Source organism: Haemaphysalis longicornis, unplaced genomic scaffold, assembly GCF_048455015.1.
Source record: "Haemaphysalis longicornis isolate Haplotype H1 unplaced genomic scaffold, Haemaphysalis longicornis Haplotype H1 scaffold_5, whole genome shotgun sequence".
Lineage (NCBI taxonomy): Eukaryota > Metazoa > Arthropoda > Arachnida > Ixodida > Ixodidae > Haemaphysalis > Haemaphysalis longicornis.
In genome coordinates, this window is record NW_027526385.1 from 109,305,891 (window position 1) to 109,326,630 (window position 20,740).

At 45.5% G+C, this 20,740-nt stretch overlaps 1 protein-coding gene across 2 annotated transcripts in view; it reads right to left on the minus strand.

Annotated features, from left to right (window-relative positions):
• Positions 1-764: 764 nt before the first annotated feature.
• The window catches only part of LOC144138679 (uncharacterized), a 51,791-nt gene continuing 31,815 nt past the window's right edge, over positions 765-20,740 (minus strand). The window contains exons 12-16 of one of the 2 annotated variants that reach the window (XM_077671077.1): positions 17,428-17,605; positions 16,973-17,088; positions 14,120-14,287; positions 7,899-7,991; positions 765-5,801 (exon numbers count right to left, since the gene is read on the minus strand). In XM_077671077.1, coding sequence (XP_077527203.1) covers positions 5,691-5,801; positions 7,899-7,991; positions 14,120-14,287; positions 16,973-17,088; positions 17,428-17,605 — 666 coding nt within the window. In that variant the 3' untranslated portion in view covers positions 765-5,690. Of the gene's footprint in view, positions 5,802-7,898; positions 7,992-9,912; positions 10,431-14,119; positions 14,288-16,972; positions 17,089-17,427; positions 17,606-20,740 lie in introns of those variants that run through there. The other variant, XM_077671078.1, reaches the window with a different exon arrangement.

Sequence of the window (20,740 nt, forward strand, 5' to 3'; positions counted from 1 at the left end):
AAAAAGGTGGCAGTGCGACACCAGCACATGCGGAAGGAAAAGCAAGCACAAGACGAACGGAACTCCCTCTGGCGCAGTTTTAGGCAGGGGGTGCGTGAGCACTCCGAAGACGGGAAATTTGAATTGCCTTGGGTGGTAGCAGTGAGCAGATAATGGCACTACAGTCCATTATGGCTGAATCACAGCTCTGCACTTCCAACCATAGAGTTTCATGCTAATGTATACTAGAGGGAAATCTGTCGCTGCAGTCGCGGGCCGCCGTGGGCGGCAGCATTGCTGCTAGCGACATCCTCGTCTGCTTGGCTTAGCTAGCCATACAGCTTCTTTTTTGTCTCGAAGCCAAAATCAACAAAAAAAGTAACATTTTTTTTTGTTCATCGTAATTAAGCTTCTAAAAAACTACTGACATTTTGGAGGTTCAATTTTATAACAAAACAAATTTCATGAACTATCTACGGTAATATTGTTGCTTTTTTGCAGCCATAGGCAACGTTTCAGCCTGTTGATGAGTCATGCCAAGGACAAGTGGAACGTACCTGCCGGGTACATGACAGCACGCTCGTTGAAGCGCGGCTCCCCTAGACAGTGGCGCCAGATTTACCTCTAGTATAGATTAGTATCAAACTATGCTTCTGACAGCTTCCACATTGAGTGGGACGGCTTTAATTTTTTTCTTCGGACAAGCCTGCATTATCGCGATACTAACAAATGCTTTGGAAGCGGATGGTACACCACACAATAAGTCAGATATTGACGCAACCACAACATCGGCAAAACAACTTTAATTTTTTTTCAACGGCAACAGATGCGACTCTGCGATTGCACTCGTTAAGTTAAAATAAACGCAACACAAAGCAAACAACACCGCACAAAGACCGCGTAACAGTAGAAGCATTGTGGATAAACATGTGCGTACTTTCAACCAAACCTTTGAATAAATAAAGATGCAGTTACCGGGATGCAATGCATGTGTGCTACCACACTAGCCACTATATACACACACAACGGGTGACAGTGATCGTCATGTGGCATTTTCGTACACCTTGAACAGTGCAGCATGTGCAACGTAAAGGCAGTGTGAATATTGAAGAGAATGGTGTTACACAACAGCACAAACATATATGCCACCAGTGAAAACGAATGCAGTGCCCCACCGTGCGACTATGCAAACTATATTCTTTGATTGTAAGGCCTTCACATCAAAGCTCTGTTCCATCTTGTTTTTTATTCTGCATGGCTTTGGATTGTTTTGCAACATTATATAAAATTCTGGCAAAAAGCAAATATTTTGACTACAAAAGTGATTGGAATGAAGTGTGTTTCGAATAACATTTTAGTAAAACTTGAATAAAATTTATGCTTCAAACAAGGCAGTAAAACCACACCAGACCACGATGACAGTTCTGATATGCTTTTAGTTGAATGCTATGAATTCCTATGCTTTATGAACTTGAAATGCAATTGACAACCTCCTAACAGCTATCAAGTTCTTTTCAATTATGCCTATTTAATGCCCTATTTTAAGGCGGGTAAATTTTAAAGTTACCATGGGCACACATCTTTGAGAGCCATACAAAGAACATGACACAGTGCAAAACAATTACAAATCTCAATTCCAAACATTTACAACTTATGTGCAGCTTGAAAGCAATTCAACAGCTAGTCAGGTTCCCACATTGCAGCACAGAACTACCTTTCAAAGTCAGTTCCTTTAATTTCTCAATTTCAGATTTCATTCAAACAGCTCACAGGCAACCATAACATACGCAATGCCTCTTCAACGAGTTTCCCCTCACTTTTTGAATAAAAATTCACTTGGGTCATTTGAGAATTACTACATGTGTGTGTCCATATAATATATATACATACACACACACTCAGTGAAAAGTGAAACAATAACAAGGACGTTCACTAATGTATCGGCAAGGGACTTTGCCTGCATCAGAATACGCGTAGATTGAAAATCCCATTCCATGTGTTCTAAATGTAATCTGATGTATATCTGTACCCGTACTCTGATGAAGGCAAGTCCCTTGCCGATACATATGTAAACGTACTTGTTATTGTTCCTCACGTGTGTCTAACATTTCACTCATACTATTTTTATGCGCTCGTTTTTACTCTAGATATTCATATATACACATATATCTGTGCGTGCCCAGAAGTGTGCGTGCATAGCATATATACAAATGCATGCTACTTTTGGCAAATGCAGTCAAGGCAGTGCACTGCGCTAAAATGGGCTGCTGATGAGAGCAAAGCTATACATGACTATGCAAGGCTATGAAAGACTGCTTGTACTTGTGGGCAGGTTCATGGCAGTGTGACAATTGTGCGACCACTTTCATTATGCAAGGCGCGAGGCTTTTACGGCTAAGCAGCATGGGTGAATGCTTGTGGCCACTTGCCTCTTGTAACAAGGCAACTGGTACATAGAGACTGTGTTTGGAGCTAGAGTGATGAGGAAACATCACCCAAGCATCCCAAGGCACAGCTATCCGATCAAACCAGGCAGTGTGGCCTCGCTGAGTAAAAGCCGAGGCAACGAATAACACCTTGTTATAAACAAACTAGAACACCAGCACTACGCATTTTCCGAAAAAAATTCAGTTGAATTTTTTACTTAGCAATGCTATTCTGCATAAAATGTGCGTTTCAAGCCTATGACTAGAGCTGTATGTACAAGTTTCTCCTGAAACTATAGTAAGAGCACCCACCCTTCTCTGCAGCGCAACACGACTGATTCGCATCGAAGCAATCAAAATGTTATGAGAGGTGCCTTCATCATATCTCTGTAAGGGCATGTGGCACCTACACAAGTCTTTGAAACTTCTCGCAATAACAAGGGTTGTGCCAAATAAAAAACAACTGCGTTCCCTATCGTTGCCTAGGGGTTCCCCGAGCCCCCCCCCAATTTTGACTTTAGAAATAAACTTATTCCAACGTAGCAAGTGCAGTCATAAGATTTATGAAGTGATGAACATGAGCCAAAGCTGTTCCACACAAGCAAACAATCTCCAACAATGGCCCCTGCTGAAAAGGGGGAGATTGGGTCACCTTAACTGGCAACTAGCAGTCTGCACAGTTGTGTACTATGAACACAGCTACAGGTAACCAGCTGCTCATCCCCTCATCTCCAACAGCAGCCATCGTCGGACATCAATAGATTGTTGTGGAATGGCAGCAGCCCAAATATTTTCATGAAACTTCACAGCTGAATACTACCCAGCAAGCTCTCTTCCACACTGTGCTACGCGCATTCCCGTACATAGTCATCGGAAAATATAAATACTGGACAAGCTATATACTCCGAAACGCAGCCGGTTATTGAAAACAACCAAATATTTTGTGGATGCGACAATTTACTTAGCTTGCAGAAACTCTTCATTCCTTGTTCGAAACAAAATACCTCTCATATTGCCCCGAACGATACCCTCAGGTTGGGAGGGAGATCTTAAGTTGTCCCCCAAATGAGAATTCACCTATCAAGTGTGCTCACCACATTACCCCAATCGCTGTCCAAGGCAACAAGTCGATGCCCTTCTGCTTTCAGTTATGCTTAGCTTTGATCGCTGTTTCACAAAGCCTGTGTAATGATAAAATATGGCTTTAATGGCTATTACACGAAACCTATCTGATGATGAAACACGTTTTATGGCCAGTTTGCAAAAACCCTCTAAGCTGATAAAACGCACCAGTCATGTACGCTCCCAACTGCTTCGACTTGGTATTCCTAATAAAGTCCCCACAAAACATACCGAGAATTGACGCACAGAAAAGCTTTTGTACAGGTCTCATACAGCTTCCAGCACTGTGCGAACATGTAGGCATACGCAACAAATATATATTAAAAGTGCAAACATCATGGCATACAACAGTACACTCAAACCGCTACACCACACATATTCACAGCTTTCCCAGCTCGAAAAAACAAAATGGACGCAACTTGCAACCCACAAACGCACACAAAAAAAGAGAAATACTAGCTAAATGAACCAGACATGAAGTTGATCATTTATAAACATTGCAGGTGTGACCATTCTGCAAACTTGCATTTATAAGGTGCCCTACGAGTGGCAAGTGAGAGCCATGAGTGCCCTGGTCAATGTTGTTGCAGAGTACAGCAAAAACTGAAGTCCTAGATGCTCATCAAATGGACTCTGCGAGTGGAAAAGAACTCAAACAATTTTTTTCAATACCGAGTAGGTTTCACTTTTTGTAGACCTTACAACGTTAATGTGGGTAGCCGCACACCAAACGGGAGAGCACTGCCAGCTTCCTGATGCCAGACTATCAAAACTGGAACTTCAAAACTTCAGTGCTGTTATTGTGCACTACATGGGAAGCAGTTGATACAAAACAGAGGCACTTTCCGGTTCTCATTCATAAGGCCATAACACACCTCCAGCTTGAAGGCAGTACTGTACAAACTGTCAGCAAGCACCCTTCACAGGCAACAGCAAACAGGAACACACTTTCCGAGAATCCCAGGCTGCAAAGGGGGCACCCAAGACAATCGCCCACCCCACCCTTCCAAACGGTAAACCACTGTTCCAAAGCAATCGCACAGAAATAACCGAAAGCCGTGCAACTTCTGCACCACGGATAAGAAATCGATTTAAAACTTTCAAGAACATTAGGATTGCTGGTTTACACCACGTGTCAAAAACACAACACTGACAAAAAGAGAGAATCAAGTTTTTCGTCTCTCTAGTTCATGGCACTTGAAACAGGGCCCAGAAGCCCTGGTGAGGTTCTTGAGAAACGAAAATGACAGTATAAAAACGCAGGAAAAGAAATGCCCAATGTTGCCCGGAGGTAGATGCGAAATATGACATAACTAGTCCACAAAGGCACAATGGCTCCACTAGGGCGATGCAACATCAGGGGAAAAAAAATCCATCACTTAAGATCAAATCACACTGAACACAGAACAACTGTGCGCTTACTACTGTAAAGGCCTAGGAACCTCACGGGAACAAACATCGCTACAGCAAAAGTGTCAAGGAAGAGTGAAATGATTACAATGTTTGATTTTCAGTGTTTTTTGATTGAAGCAGTACATTAAGCAACGTCTAACACAGGAACAATAAAACAAATCGCTTTAAGGTCACTTTAGTCAAGGTGCTAGAACAGGTTGGGCCGCAGCAAAGCAGTCATCCAAACAACCACGCACCGAGTCACTGAGATATTTGGAAAACTAAAAACAAAGCATAAACATCCTGCAACCCAAAGAAGCATGCCTGAGAACAAAAAAGGACAGCAAGCACTCGCAACAACTCTAGAACATTCCTTCCCGTGCACTGCGACAGGCATGCACCGCACAACACTGCAGGGGCCTCAGTCATGCCCACAGGTCACGGCGTCTCGAAGATAATGCACCAACTTTTCACTCGGGCGTCCCATTCGGTGCACGACGAGATTCGAAAAGGCAAGCTTGCCATTTTTATCACTGCTGAAGTAGCAAGCTGAGGCCATGCGCAGGTATTGTTCGAGGTATCCGAGGGAAGAACACAACCCAGGTTTGCACTGGCTCCAGGCTCCACCGCCCCAGGTTGCACTGGTTGCAGGTTCCAGGTAACGTGGGGATGGCTTGGCAGCAGACTCAGACGGAAGACCACCGTTGGGGTGGCACAAGATGGGGCCGACGGATCGGCTTGAGACGGATTGATGTGCGCCGCAGGGATTCTTCACGGTGGCACCCCGTGGACACGCAGCCGGTACAGGCACGTGTAGTCCAGGTTCCCGTGGTTGCTGAGGATCTTCATTTCGATGAACTCGTAAATGGCCGGTTCCGGATCCTGAAGGGGGGGGAGTGAAAGCAAGAAGCAGCAATGTTAGCGAACATTTCTGCACAGAGTGGAAAGTCGGGCTAGCTGAGAATGGTTCATGACTGGCACTGCGCACAAAAAAAAAACGGTCTCGTTTTTTTGTGCGCAGTTGCAGTCATTTCTGCAGAGCGCCAAAAAGTAGGAAAACACAGCTGCTGCAAGTGAACACACGACATTTTAATCCCACTATTTTTTCTTTCTCACATAACGGCCATTACACAAACCAGCTCACTTTCTGGCTGGAAAGTGCTGCTTGCCAACTAAAAATAAAGCAGGCACTTTTGCCTGATCCCAGGACTGCTCCCAAACCCATGGACCCTGTTCCACCCCTACATATGCGTTTATGACACAGCTAGGGCAAGGCGATAAAGAAATAAAATGGTAGCCTTACTCTGGTGGGAGAAACAAGCTGAGAAACCTCCCAATTATTTTAATGCTTACCGCAACTAACAAGTTGAACAATGGGTAAATATGAATACTATGATCACTTTTCTTTATATCAGTCGCTTTATTTTTCTAGACTGTAAAAATCAGCCATAATTATTTGTCTTTTCTCACTGCAAACTGCTACTCAACCGTCGATCGGACATTAAACAAGTGTGTTGAATGTGACCTCATTTTTCCGAGTTAGAACAAAAATAATGCAACAAATGTTTAGCTTTCTAAAATACTCAGGAATTGAGTGCCATTTTGTGTAAATATCCCAAAAATTGAGAAACATGATTTTTTTTAATGACTTTGAAAGGTGGACCTTTCTTTCAAATTTTCATTTTTTGTCGCATTTCACGAAGCGGTATTTTGATTAATTTTCTTTGTAGAGCATTGAGAAGGGTATGAGGTGTTCAACAGCCCCTCGTAAACACATCTAAAAAAATAGAAGCTTGCCTTTAGGGCGATGTGTAACAAAAATTTTTTTAGAAGTGCCACTCTTGCACGACATTGCTCTCGCTACTAAGTTTGAGAAAACTTTCTCAAAAATATAAATATTGCAAATATTTGATTAAAAAATTAGGAAAATTTCGAAAAAATTTCACTTCGTTTTACAGGTCCCCAAAGTTGCCACACAAAGCAATGTGGAAAGTAGCCCGGCCCGATCGCGTTCTAAATATTTTTTAAGTGCGAATGCACTTCTTAAGCGAGCCTGAAGCGTCCGCCACCGTCCGCATAGCAACAGCTGCGGGTGCGCGCGCTCCTCGTCTCTCTTGGCAACGGGGGGAGATGGGCGCGCGCTGCCTGGCCGCTGACATGGCACGTACCCACGTGGGGGATTGGCCAGGAATCGGGCGTGAGAAGGGCTAATGCACCCGCTTAAAGGAGTACTGACACGAAATTTCAAAGCTGAGATCCGCTCTATCAATCAAGTGCAACGACAACACAAATAGGTGTCTGTGAATAAATGCATCTTTCTTTCTTTGTAGTTGTGTGTGTGTGTGTGTTTCTTAAAACTGTCAGTAAACTTATATTTTCTTTGTTTTGTTCAAATAAAGAAAGACAAACAAGTACTAACAAAAAAGAAGCTCTCGTCCACAGTGCGTGCGCCACCCTGATACGGATTTTTTGCGGACTTGTCTCGGCTTGGGATGTCTACTGATGTCACCAAAGCTGGTGGTTTTATTTTTATTAAAAATATTCCTTTGTTACGTTTTTTTATGAAATATTATGTGTGAAAACATTCTACATGCACTTGAAATATAATTGAGGTTTTGCGAGTCCGCTAATTATCACCGCTATCACAATCAAATGACATTTGTTTCGCCCTGTAGACCAATGTCGTTCACAGCTAATGTCATTCAGTTTGAATGACATTAGATTTGCCGTGTGACAGGGGTATTAGGTCAGCAACTGCCAATTGCTCAAACAAGATTCCATGACGCCATACAGATGTCACCGGAGGGTGGCTGGAGAGTCGCCACTGCTTCCTCTGTTTTTTTGTAATATCTCCATTGTTTGTTTCAAGTTTGCGATACGACTGGCATCACTGTGACTGGGACAAAGCAGTCGTTTTAATGAACTAAACTAAACTCATGGTCCCCCTTAACTATTACAGCCCTCCTGAAGAAAACTCACCTGGACTATGAACTGCTGGAGAGGGTCGGCATCCAGCTTGTACGTGTAGCTGCCCAGCAGCTTTCCGGGCGAGTCATTCTCGGACTCCAGGCCCTGGCAACGGAATGCCCGGTTGTCAATCTCATTCACACTTCCCATTTACTTGATTGCACTTTGACCTTCTGCCATCCTTTTTTTTTTCCCCATACACGGATGTGCTGGCTTTGAGCACCTTTTGCCATTGTTTACCGGCCCAGAACAAATCCTGTCACCATAGCTAACAACTTCCAAGCGGGCGAACCTTGTCCCTGTAAGCGTCCAGTGGCAAATTCTGGGTGCTGCTATACCCATTTGCAGTAAACTTTCATTAACTCTTTCGCTACCGCGCCTATCAAAATCGATCAATTTGATCGATACTTTTGGGAGCGCCTTTTCATAGCGTTCCAGGCGTTTCTCGAACAAGTAAAGCTGTTCGGAGTTAGATCAGAAAATGGCCTTTCAAAGTCAGTTTTGTTTTCATTTTTGCAACGGAAACGTGATTTTCGACACGCTTTTGAATCACCTGGTTGTGGAAAAGGGGCGTGGTCATCGCGCCTCAAGGCTACCAACGAAGAATGCGTGCAACTCGTAATTACTCTGCACCAGCGCTTGTTTTTTGCTATCAGGGCGTGAATGGGGAACTAGCAAACGATTTTCAATCGTCAGGTTCACGCTCTGACAGTAATAATCCCAGAAATCGGCTGAAAATGTCAAGCAGTGCCTGGTTGCAAAGCTACTTTATGATTTTAGGCAGTTTTATTGCCTTTGCGCAAGTTGTCCTATGTACTCTGGTAGTTCTACTTACCCCAGGACCATTCCCAAACAGTTTACAACAGTTTCGGTTTCGTTTCTGCATCGGGAAATTCATATTTAGCGCAACTACGCAGTTACCCAACTTCAAGGCTAAATGCCATGGCGCCTGAAGCGTCCGCGACTGATCCTCGAACAAAGCACGCCGCTCCTCATTTCCCCCCACCCTAACCCGATTTCTGCAATAAGAACTTCAGATGCAAGTCAAAAGGTCACACCCAGTCGCCAGATATCTGTTCCGCCGAGGACAGCGCTTCAAACCGGCCTTACACTGCCAGCTGTTCGCCTTCCAGTTTCGTTTTCATGCGAGGGTATATCCGGGTGTCTAATGTTGCTGCTTAGTTGAACTGTCTATTCGGACGAAGTCTCTGATAAGTTTTTGTACTGTTTCATTTGAAAAATGTTAGGTGGCGCTGCAATAGAGGAGGCTCGTTGTGCTGATCTTTTTTAGCGCGCGAGTGCTACTCGGCCAAAGATCGCAGGGGACGATTCTAGCTCATCGTACCTCATTTTTGCGAGCAAGGCTACAATTGTGAGTAAGAAGATGATAATAAAGCTCAGCTTTATGTTTTGAGAGATAACTGACCGTGAACGACAACAAACATCAGCCACGGCATTCCGTTTTCAACTTCATGCATGTTTTTTTCTGCATCGCGTGCTTGTCCCAAATATTGTGCTCGCTGTAAATGCAAAGTCAGCCATTGACAAGATGTTTTTACGTTATGTGGGGGCCAATTGGTTCCTCTGACAACGTCAAACCGCCAGATTTATTCCAAGGAACCACCCAAAATTGCACAGTTTGAATTAGAGGTTGGGCTTCACCGCATGACACGAGCACCGTGCGTGCTAACTTTTTTTTTTATATCTGAAAAACTGTTCCGCGCAAGTCGACATTTTTTTAGGGTGTGTTTTTGAAATGTTTCCCTGCAAAATGTATATTCTAATTTTTTTCTACTACCGGTGGTTTGATATACACAACTCCTTTTTTATCATTTTTTTTCACAACTATGATATATGAAAACCTTTAAAAAACTGGTGTTATTGGAAAGGCCGTTAAATAATCTGCATTTTGTGCTCCTGGAATTAGTGCCTAAATAATTTTTTAGCAGAAAAAAAATGTTTTCTTGGACCCCCCAAAATTGGTCAATTTTCTGCGGTAGCGAAAGAGTTAAAACGCACAAAAACCAATGGCTACCAACAGGGAGGTTTTTTTTAATCACTAATCTGGGAAAATACACGTGTCTCTCAACAACAAAAAGTTCACTGATGAATAGCAATGATGCGACTGTTCCAAACCATTGTGCAGAACTTTTCAACACAGCAAAACAGGCTTTTCAGAGCAGCAAGAAACATTGCAAGAAAAACGCATTTCTCCTATAAATCATGGTTTCTGAACGCCAAACTACTGAACTAATCATCCAACCGACTTGGTACTCAGCCTTCGGTAGTGGTTCAAGGGCATGCATAATGCGTCTCCAAGCATCGCAGCTTGCTGCCAGCTAAATGGGTGGGGACTTATTGCAGGAACACATATTCGGGTACAAGTTCAGTACAGCAATAATCCAGGTAGAGACGACGACTCCAGATGTCAACGTGCGCACATTTTGAGAGGAGGTTGCACTTTATGCGCGACATCGTCTGCAATTTTTTTTTTCTCGCCAACTTCGTTTGCTGTCGCTGCAGTAGTTTCGAAGCAGATAGAGCCTGAAAAAAAATCGAAGAAACGACTCGTGTCACGTTCGAAACGCTCGCAGTAATGCACTCTTTGTGCCATGCAGAGGAAGAACCGGCTGCAGTGACGAGGAACGGGAGCAACTTCCGTTGTCGTTCTTACGTTGTACCCGTGTATTGGAGTGCTTGAATGCAATGATGTAAAGAGCTTGATCCAAGCTCTTCGTAACTGATGCTGATACTACGTAGGCCGATCAACCAACACACCAATAGATGGTATTCACTGAAAGGTTTAACAGTCAATTTACTTGCTTGGCAACACTGGAAACAGCCACGGACATGGCCTAATTGCCACGGACATCGCACGGCTTGCGCCACTGCGCCTGTATGCCGCAGAAAATAACACCGGCGCGAGTCGTCTGCTGAACCTTTTCAACCCGATTCTCAACGGTGGTGTCAACAGAGATGTTTATTAATCACACACGCTGGAGTCGAGGCATTACTTTGAGTTCGGTGGGGGATAGTTTGGAACGTACAACACACGCCATGTGCTTAGCACGGGCAAATACCGGCTTCCCACGAAGCCCGCCGTAACCAGTGACAGCGCACTCACATGGTTGCCTGCACGCGTGCCTCGCCAGTGAATACAACCTATAGCTCAAACGGAAGCAGCCCGTTTCCAATCCTCTTCCCACCTTGAACTTCAATAGTCAATTTTCTGTGAAAAGCAACTTGCAGAATGGAAGCCATGAATTATCCAAAATAAGCCTCTTGACGGCAGACAACAAGTTCAGAAAAATAACTGGTGAGTCTCTATATTTTTCTTTGTATTCATCCTTATCCAGCATTTTACTCAGAAGCAGTCTGGTGCTAGGTGACCAAAATCATGCAGACCTATTGGGTTGCGTTGACAAAGAACCTCTCTGTAGCTCCTGGAAAAAATTACTGAAATTTGTCGCTGACACTTATTGCGCTGAGTTTCATCTGCTTGTCATCATTAGTTAGTTCACAGTGAAAGTGCAAACGTAGAGAATTCTTGTCTTCTGTCGATACATGGCTGTCCATGAAATAAGCATGATTACAGAAAATGGCTGCAACTCTTTTATTAAAACTATCCCAAAGCAAATTACACGAGAAAAAAATTAGAATTAATGGTGAACAATTATTAGCGTCTTTATTTGATTGACATAGCAGGTCACCCAACGTAACTCAATATAGTTATCTACTAATACAGCCTTACTGGTCTCCCATCTTGACAGTAGCACAAGGGCTTTAAACTTTTTTTATTATAGCATACAGTAAGACTCTGATGAACAGTCTCCTGATTTTATGACGACCTGCTTCTTACGATGGATCTCCGCGACACCGGCAAACTCCCTTTAGAAACAATGTATTAAAAACCAAATTATATACAATACTCGCCTGCACGCGATCTGCTTCACACGACGGACCCTGGCGGGAATAAACCGGCATTTTTACCACCTTTTAACGCCACTTTGCTGCACTGTCCCGACCTTTCTTTATTCTTAACCGCTCGCTTGCATAACAGACGCAAGCATGCGGGCAATGGCAGGCGAGAGTTCACATTCGATGGCCCCAAGCGGCAGCAGAATGCCAATGCACCAACCGCGAGCAGTCAAAGGAAGCTTTTACTGAGCCAACCAACATGAAAACAACGCTGCAACCCCACGACAATGACTGAACACCCGCTTTCCTTGGCGCCCGATCCAAGTTTCTCCCCGTCACGACGCTCTCCCCCCCCACCCCATGTGCATTGTTTCAACCTCTGCATTGCCCCATGGTCCTTTACTCTTGCCACCTCATCTCTGCTCATCAGTGTACACTGATAAGCTAAGCAGTGTACACTGTCACTCTGTTCCTTTCTTTCCCACCTTTTTTTCAATCGTCGCCTGGTACTATGGTTTGTTTTGCTTGGCCTTGGCGGTTTCACACCCTCGCCTCTGCCCCTCTCAATTTGCTTGGCCGCTTTGGCCTTCCCAGCTTATCTTGCATGCGAGGCGCAAGGCTGGCAATCTGTAGTGCCATGGGGGTCGTTGGCGCACGGCACATGGCTGGCGGCCTAACACAGACGCCGGGGAGAGGAGGGGGGCAGAAAATAAGGTTCTTTTTTCAAATGAACACCAGTGCGCATCCATCTTGCCCCACCAACCGTAATGTGCCATCAAGAACTATTCCGGACACCCCCTCCCCTCTGGGCAAGGCCAGTGTGTGTGCTCTGCTCCAACCGGACCTTGAGCGACAGCTAAAGTGATACCTGCAGTGAAGCTTGAACATTACTTAGATGTACTACAACAACTTAGTGTTGCCTTTCTCAATCATCTTTTCCATTCTCTACCCACAGGGCTTTATAGCTTCCTGTCTGCAATCAAGTCATTCATTCACATTCATTTTTTTTTTCTTTTTTTTACAGACTTTGGATTTTAGCTAGGGGGTTTGCAAATTACATGAGAACGTGCTAGATATAGTAGTTTAAGGGGGGACACTGGTCTTGAGGACCGAAAATTTGCCAAAAAATGAATTTTCTGTATTAATTTTATTTGCCGTCTACAGGTCCCAAAGAATGTACCTGCAAAATATCATAGCTGTATCATAAGTATTCACAAAGCTGTTGCCCTTTGAAGTCGCCTAAATGACCATTTTTGCCTATGTTAGCAAACTTCGTGCCCTGTTTTCTCAGAACCAATTTTTTTCCCACATGGTCAGCTGTCGGGTACAATATCTTGGGATGTACTGGTTCGATTTACATCATTTTTGCTGCATTCGAAAGCTTATGAACTGAACAGTGCAATAAAACCACAAAAGTACAGAATTTCTTTTTGCTGGCACAAGATTTTATGCAGTTAGTTTCACAAAAACATTGTAAATTGATGACCCGACATTTACGAATTTTACAGCGTTTGCAGAAACCATGCTAAAATTACTGCAGTGGTATAGTTGCACTCCCTGGTCCTTCTAGAGCACAAAGGGATAAAAGCTATTTGAGTATTTCATAGGTACGTAATGAAAAAATTGCCCGAAACGGAGTGACATAACATGTTGCACAACTCTAAACTTACACCCCATAGACGAAAACTGACTGCATATTTGTGCTCAGGATGTTGAAATACACTCAATGTGTAAATCTCAAGCACATAGGTTAAAAAATAACAAAAAAGTCCTCAAGACCAGTGTCCCCCCTTAAATATGTTCCCAGCCCACCGGTTGCATCAGACCGTCTACTAGGCTGGCATTTACCCATACCCCGACCATACGACAACCCGGTCATACAACGCCTTCACGCGGCTCCTTGAAAGTCGTATTACCGGAGTGCCACTGTACGTTGAAATCAGCACTAATGATTCAGACAGACAACCTTCATGGTCTCTTGCACTCACCCGTACCCCCTCCTGCGGTGGCTCAGAGGCTACCACATAGTGCTGCTGACCCCAAGGATGCGGGTTCGATCCCAGCCACAGTGGCCGCTTTTCCGATGGAGGCAAAAAAAGGAAACGCCCACTGAAGGTCCCCAGGTGGTCAAAATTATCCTACAGCCCCTATTGTGAAATACCTCACAATGCCTCACCTTCATCATCATAAGCGTGTTCAATTAAGGACATCATCAGGAGGGGTTGCCCCTTTCTCCACGTCCCCTACAGTGTGCCTCGTAGCCGAGGTGTAACTTCGGTTCGCTAAACCCCACAACCAACCAACCAGCCACGCACCCATATCTGGAACTCCCTGGGGGCGCTGCTGATGCTCTCGCCGATGGCCACCGAGCGCGAGATGTGCTCCACCGTGAAGGCGGTCACCCGAACACGCTGGGAGAGCTTGACCACCAGCTGGCCCTGGGACCCCCGGAAGGGCCAGCACTGGCCAGGCTGCATTTCGGGCTGCACAGGGGAGGGGGGGAAAGCCCCGTTCACTTGCACACTTAATAAGCATGCACATTCTAGGGCACGTCAACACTAAGAAGGGCCAACGTGTGGCAGGGAGGGGCACGACCTGGTATGGGTTAGTTCAAGATGGATATCTCCAATTGCCCTGCTTTCGCGCAGCATTCCACTTTTTGCTGACACATTATTCACGCGGGTATGCTTGCTCAAGTGTCAAACAAACGTCCACCCTGATTAGCCGGACAATTTTTAGTGAACACAGCACGCTTCATCCTCTGGTGTCCCTGAGTGCAAAGGAGCCATACTTACACGACCTAGGATGACACAAGTTGAGGCACAACTGCAAGCACTGCCAAGCAATCATTGGCTGCTATTCAAGTGCTACTAACAACTGCAGTGGCACTAACTAGGTGAGCGTGAGAAAGCTCCAAGATTCCTGACAATGACAACAATCTGGGGTTGAAGCAGGGTCTAGGTTTTTGGAGCAGGCACGGGAGCAGCAAAAGTCTTATTTTGGAGCAGCAAAAATCCCATTTTGGAGCAAGTTTGGAGCAATTTAGGGGCTATTTCGGAGCACTTTTGGAGCACACTGACGGCCTTAAATAATGCAGCTTAGTGCACTTTTAATAGCAACTAATCCAAAAACTGCATTAAAAATTGAATTGGCCAGAATTATTTAGAAGGAGCGCAATAAATCAAATAGGAGCTGGCACGTTAGAATCGGGTAAGTACAGTATGCTGCTATCTTAATCAGTTCAAAAGTTATGATCATTTTTTAAACCTTTTAATTAAGACTTATCCGAAATCAAAACTGAAGGTTTCCGATTCCATAGCATCTGCCGTATCGTTATAAATGTCTCTTGTACATACTGTATGTAAATGATGCTTCAACTTTTTGTCAGCTCGAAAACTTCACCGATCTGCTCTGCGCCGCATCGATAGCGGACGGAACAAGGCAACGTCGCTGCACCGGGGACTGCGCTTGGATGGCCAGTCGCAACAGTGGTGGCTGTGGCGAGAAGACCCAGTCCTAACAGTGGTGACAGCGCTTGGATGCCTGAGTCGCAACAGTGGGGACAGCACTGGGATGTCCGATTCCCAACACCGTGCCTACTGTATGTTATCAATGAATACAAATTCAAATTTTGGTGCACCGAGCACTTCTGGGCCGCTATTGCCATCCAAAGGATAAAGAAAGAAGTACTTCATCAGTTTCACATTAGAGTTTCTTTTCACCAAATGGGGGGGGGGGGGATTTTTTAATGTCCTTCGCCTGCGGGATAACGAGCTCACGTGTGGTTTCAGTTATGGCATCGACGCTGCTCGCCAATGCTTCATGCGAACAGCGCATTTCGAAGGGTTCCGATGAATTTGAGCTGAAATCTGTGGATGATGCTAGCAGCACAGACACAGAAGATTACTTCGATTCATCAGACTTTAGTACGACCGGCAAAAGTGCGTCAAAGTGTGCCGGTAGTACAGATGCCGAAAAAGCGTCAAAGTGCCCCGGAACACCAACACGTATCTGCCAGCGAGTTCGCTTTCTCCACTGGCCGTTTTATCGCAGGCGCGCATTGATGTAAACAGATCCAGCCTGTTCTAAAAGTCACAGCTTTTATCTTCGGGGTTTCGGCTTCATTCGGCAAGACCAGTTGGTGCCGGCTGCACAAAGAGTCTGGTTCTCTTAGCGAAGACGGCCCAGAGTTGACCTTGGCATAGCACTCCGGGGTAGTGCGCGGTGGTTCGTCAGATCCGCCGATTTCGTTGGCAGCATCCGTAAGTTCCGGAGCTGTCATGGAGCTTGCACTTCGATCAGTTCGCTTTCGGGCTCGAGCTCAATGAACAGCTGCTGGGCTGTGATGACAACATCTTGCGGGCTCCACCGTCCCTCCTGTTCTGTCCCCTAAAACTGCACCTCAGGGTTCTCAGCACCAGCCCCAAATAATTGAAAAATACCCGAACTGCAAACTGTACTATGAAGAAAGGAAGCTTGAGCAGGATACAAATGTTCTCTGCAAAACATGTGCAGCCAACCTCTGTTTTACCGCGTCGAGACACTTCTTCGCGCGGTAGCACGAGGGGCACTACTGTTTATATTTGTGTATGTAAATAACTTTTGTACTTACACAGCTCATATTTGCAGTATTATTCGATAAGGGCCTTATGTTCAAAGTGTACATTTAAAAAAATCTTTGTGCACCCTGTGCAAAGTAACATTGCTGTTTTCATCAGTTTTTCTTTGTTACTTTTTTGTTTTGGTAATTTTGATAAAATTTGTAATAAATCTGTTGTCTGAAATTATTACTGTTGGAAAGCCCTATCCTTGCTCTATCATTTCATACCTTACACTTTAGCATCAATCATTTTCTGTGGCAAGAAAAAAAATATTTCTTGGACTACCCAAAAACCACATGTTTTTCCTCGGCCAGGAAGCGTCAAGCTCTTTACTAGTAACGTTATGATTTACTGGTAACGTTATGTAGGATTGCATTGTATTGGATTGTCAGGTAGCCGAGTGCAATTATGCCCAGACTTGGGAGGCTTGTTTCGGACGTACAGTCGTACAAAACCATTAAAATTCGGGAGTCACCCCAAAAATTCAGGAAACTTGGCAGGCCTACAGATCATTCTAGGCAAGCTACTGGAGTGAAAAGGTCGTGCACCACCACCACTGCCACTCACCCGAATGGCCTCCCGGGCGGTGCGCGCGAAGGTCCACAGGGGCACGCCGTACCAGTAGTACTTGGGGGCACGGTCCACGTAGGTCTCCGTGCACCGCGTATTCACCACGGTCCCGCCTGCACACACACGCGAACAGATTACCGCTGCTCACTCACCTCAGTCACAAGAGCTAAGAAAACTTAAATTCCCTCTGTCTAACGACGACGGTTGAAAAGTGAAGCCTCCTTGCGTGTAAAACTCAAATCACAAAGTGCCAGAGTCTAAGCTTGAAATTGGAGTCAAAGTGTCAACAATCAAAGTGCAAACCACCTGAGAGGTGAAGCCCAAAAGTCAACGATCAAAGTGCAAACTACCTGCGAGTCAAGGTCCAAACTCAGACGACAGCAAACGAATACCTCACGAATACGAATACCTTAGTCGTGCATCACGTACACAGATGACCAGAGCAGGCTCACCGGCAGTCTCCAAGGCGTAGTCAGGCAGGCCCGTCTTGTCGGCGTCGTACTTGGCCAGCATCTCCTTGACGATCCGCGTCACCTCCTCCGTGCTGCTGCCGCCGCCCGCCTCTGCAACGCTGGTCGACACAACCGTCGGAGGGGAGAGGCGCGCCTTCTCAACTGCCTCCTGCACAGCCTGCAAGCAGCAGAAGGTGCCCCAACGTCAGCACCACAGCAACCCAAAGTGCGACCGCAAGCATTAAAAAAGAGATGAGAGGGACAGGCTACAAAAGAAAAAATTGTGGTTGATTCCTCTGTCATAGAAATTGGTAAAACACGAAAGTGAAATGTGCAGCGAAGTCTGCAGCTGAGCACGACATTGCGGGTCAGTGGCTGTCTTGTGGGTGTGCTTGGCGAGCAACGTCCTGCTGGCAGGTCGCTTCGGCAAAGGTGTACTGGAGTCATTTCCGTGACGGATATGACGTCAGTGAAATCTTGGTGCATCCCGGCATAAAACACTTTCGTGCTAAAATATAAATATATATAATATAAAAACAAACAGCGCTTAGTATAACGTACTCTTTGGTTCTAAAGGTTGCTTCCCAGCAAGAAGACCCTGTGTGCAGGGGTGCACCCTTCACAGGCCACTTGCTTCGTTGTACTGGCACCATTTCCATGACGGATATGACGTCACTCAAATGTTTGTGAACCCCGGAATAAAACACTTTCGTTTAAAAAAAAAGGGGGAGGAAACAGAGGCTTGATCATGCTAATAACCTGAAAGCAGAAACGCCAAGCAGACATTTATGAAAAATTTCCATTACTGTCAGTGGAAATTTGTGCAATGGGCATAGATTTTCAGCACAGTTTGAAGATAAAGCAATTAAAATTAAGTTATTTCTATATGCAGTTAAATTACCTTTTAGCAAGGGAGTTAATACCCTAAAAATGTATTACAAGTGAGTTGATATATCGAATAAATTGGTGCAGTTGAACCTTAATGTTACAAATTTTCGTAATTTAATTAACACATCTCAATTCCTCCTACCGTTGCTAATAGGCTTGATGCTTTCTCAGTTTCACGAATTTCAACAACAGAGGCTTTTAGTTCCGCTGTGAGGTGTTACCAGAAAACTCAGCCCAGCTGAGCGCACGTGAGCGTTTGCGTCGTGAGGAGCACCCTGCGTCGTCCAGGCTTGCGCATGGGCTTGCTCCATGTGAGGAGATCGCAAAAAAATACCAAGAAAAAGTACCGAGTGCTTGTTAGCATGTGCCTAATGAGGAGCGCCCGCAGTCGGCCAGCTCAATCTTCGAGAACATTCTGCCCCTGCGTTTGTGGCATGATCTCTCCACAGACGCCGAGTTTTCCCTACAAATGCCGTTCGCACTGCAGACACAGAGTTTGTGAAGCCAGTTGCTGCAGATTCTAGCGCATGCTAATGCGATCTACCTTGGGAAAGATGTGAAAAGCTGCAGACGCAACGATCCGGGCCTGCCTTGTCATGGAGACGATTCAGCTCCTCTGTTTCTCCAGCCTTGCACCACAAGCTGTGGCAATTTTTTTTTTTTTTTCAATTTAACAAAGTCATCCACAAGTCTGACTTTGTTATATTGTCAACGTGCAACTCGTGTATCACAAACTTAAAACTTTTGCGAAGCATTGCGATGAAAGAAATTTCTATTTACCATCCACAAACATTCAGTAATACTGAATAGCATAACACTATCCAATTTTGAAAGTTTTGAAGTGAGTGGGTCTAAAAATAGCAAAACTTTATTCAAAGCGAATTTAAGCTAGCTTAATTAAGATATCAGCATTGGATCTTTTTCGCACGCTAAAGACCATGGTCATCGAACATTAGCTAAACACACAAAGCACAAATGCCGTGACCAGAACTTGGGTACGATCGAGCACCACGTAAAAGTTGAAATCTTTACTTCAAGCCACAACCTTCTATGTTTTTGTATGGCAGACTTACTTTCGTAGCGCTACCTTATATCTGCTACCAGCTAGCTTTCACGGAGGGTGACTAACAGGTGCAGTAGGTTCCAAGTGCTGGAGTGCTTTTTACACCCCAATGGCTATCAGCGGGCAACTTGTGCAATGGGCATACAGTCAACGCCGCATTTTAGACAAATTTTTCTGTCTAGAGAGGGTGACATGTTTGTTGTAAAGGGGAAAAAACCTGAAATTTCGATAGCCAGCATAGGCGCACTTATTACTTCCCCATGTTAAAATGCACCAGCAAGCGAGTGGATAAACACAAACGTCCTCTGTGAGCTGAAGTAAAAGGCTACGGGAGTCTAAAACAGTGCCACATACCACGGGTGAGACACAGTGGGTCGTAGCCCAGCCTACGGTTCGCTGTACTACGAGTTATGTTTGTGCTAAAGTGCTGTACAACAGCTACCTTGACAAGAAGAAAGAGTCGAAACACGAACCGCATAGACTAGATGGAACTCCCGTGGCCAGCATTGTCTGACAAACAACATACCGTACTTACCCGATTCTAACACGCATTTTTTTCCGGAAAAATAGGCCGAAAAATTGCATGCGCGTTAGAATCGGATACGAAACCGAAACTGCCGAAACAGCGGAAATTTCGTCCCACCCGCCGCCATCTCAAGATGGCGCCAAAGCTTTCAGCATCGATCATGATTTTTCGAACACAGGAAGGCTAGGTGCCTAGGCTTTTCTATCGGCGTTCACAGAAATCGTCAAATTGTTCCACTTGCGCGCTTGATAACAGCAATGGCAGCAGCGGCAACGAAAGTGCGTCGCTTCCACGGCTTACGAGCGGCTCCCACGCGCTCAAAACGAGCGGTCTGCTGAAGCACGGGCCTCTGGAGAAGCTCGCGGGGTGGGCGTGTGAGGCGTCGGCCACGATCCCATCGACCATGGTTGAACGTTCGTTCAGAAGTGTGGCATCGCGAACGTGCTTGACGGCACCGAGGACGAGATGTTGTGGTCATCGGAAAGCGACGAGGAGCGAGATTACTTCGGGAAATACCGTATTTACCCGCGTAATCCTCGCACTCGCATAATCCTCGCACCCCCAACTTTGCAGCGGCGAAAGTTGCCTGATCGCGAAACCCGCATGGTGCACGCGCTCTCCAACGCGCGCCCTCCCCCGCCGCTCCCCCGCCGCCTCTCCGTGCGGCGGAGAGCGCTGTGTATCCAAGGCCATCCAGGCGCCCTAACAACCTGCATGGCTACTCCCAAACAGGCGCCCTAACACTCTACTCACACTGTCCTTGAGCCGGTTTCGCGCATGTTTCGCGTGCGCGCAACTAGACGGTGTTCGCGCAGCCCGCTGTCATGTCGTCGTGT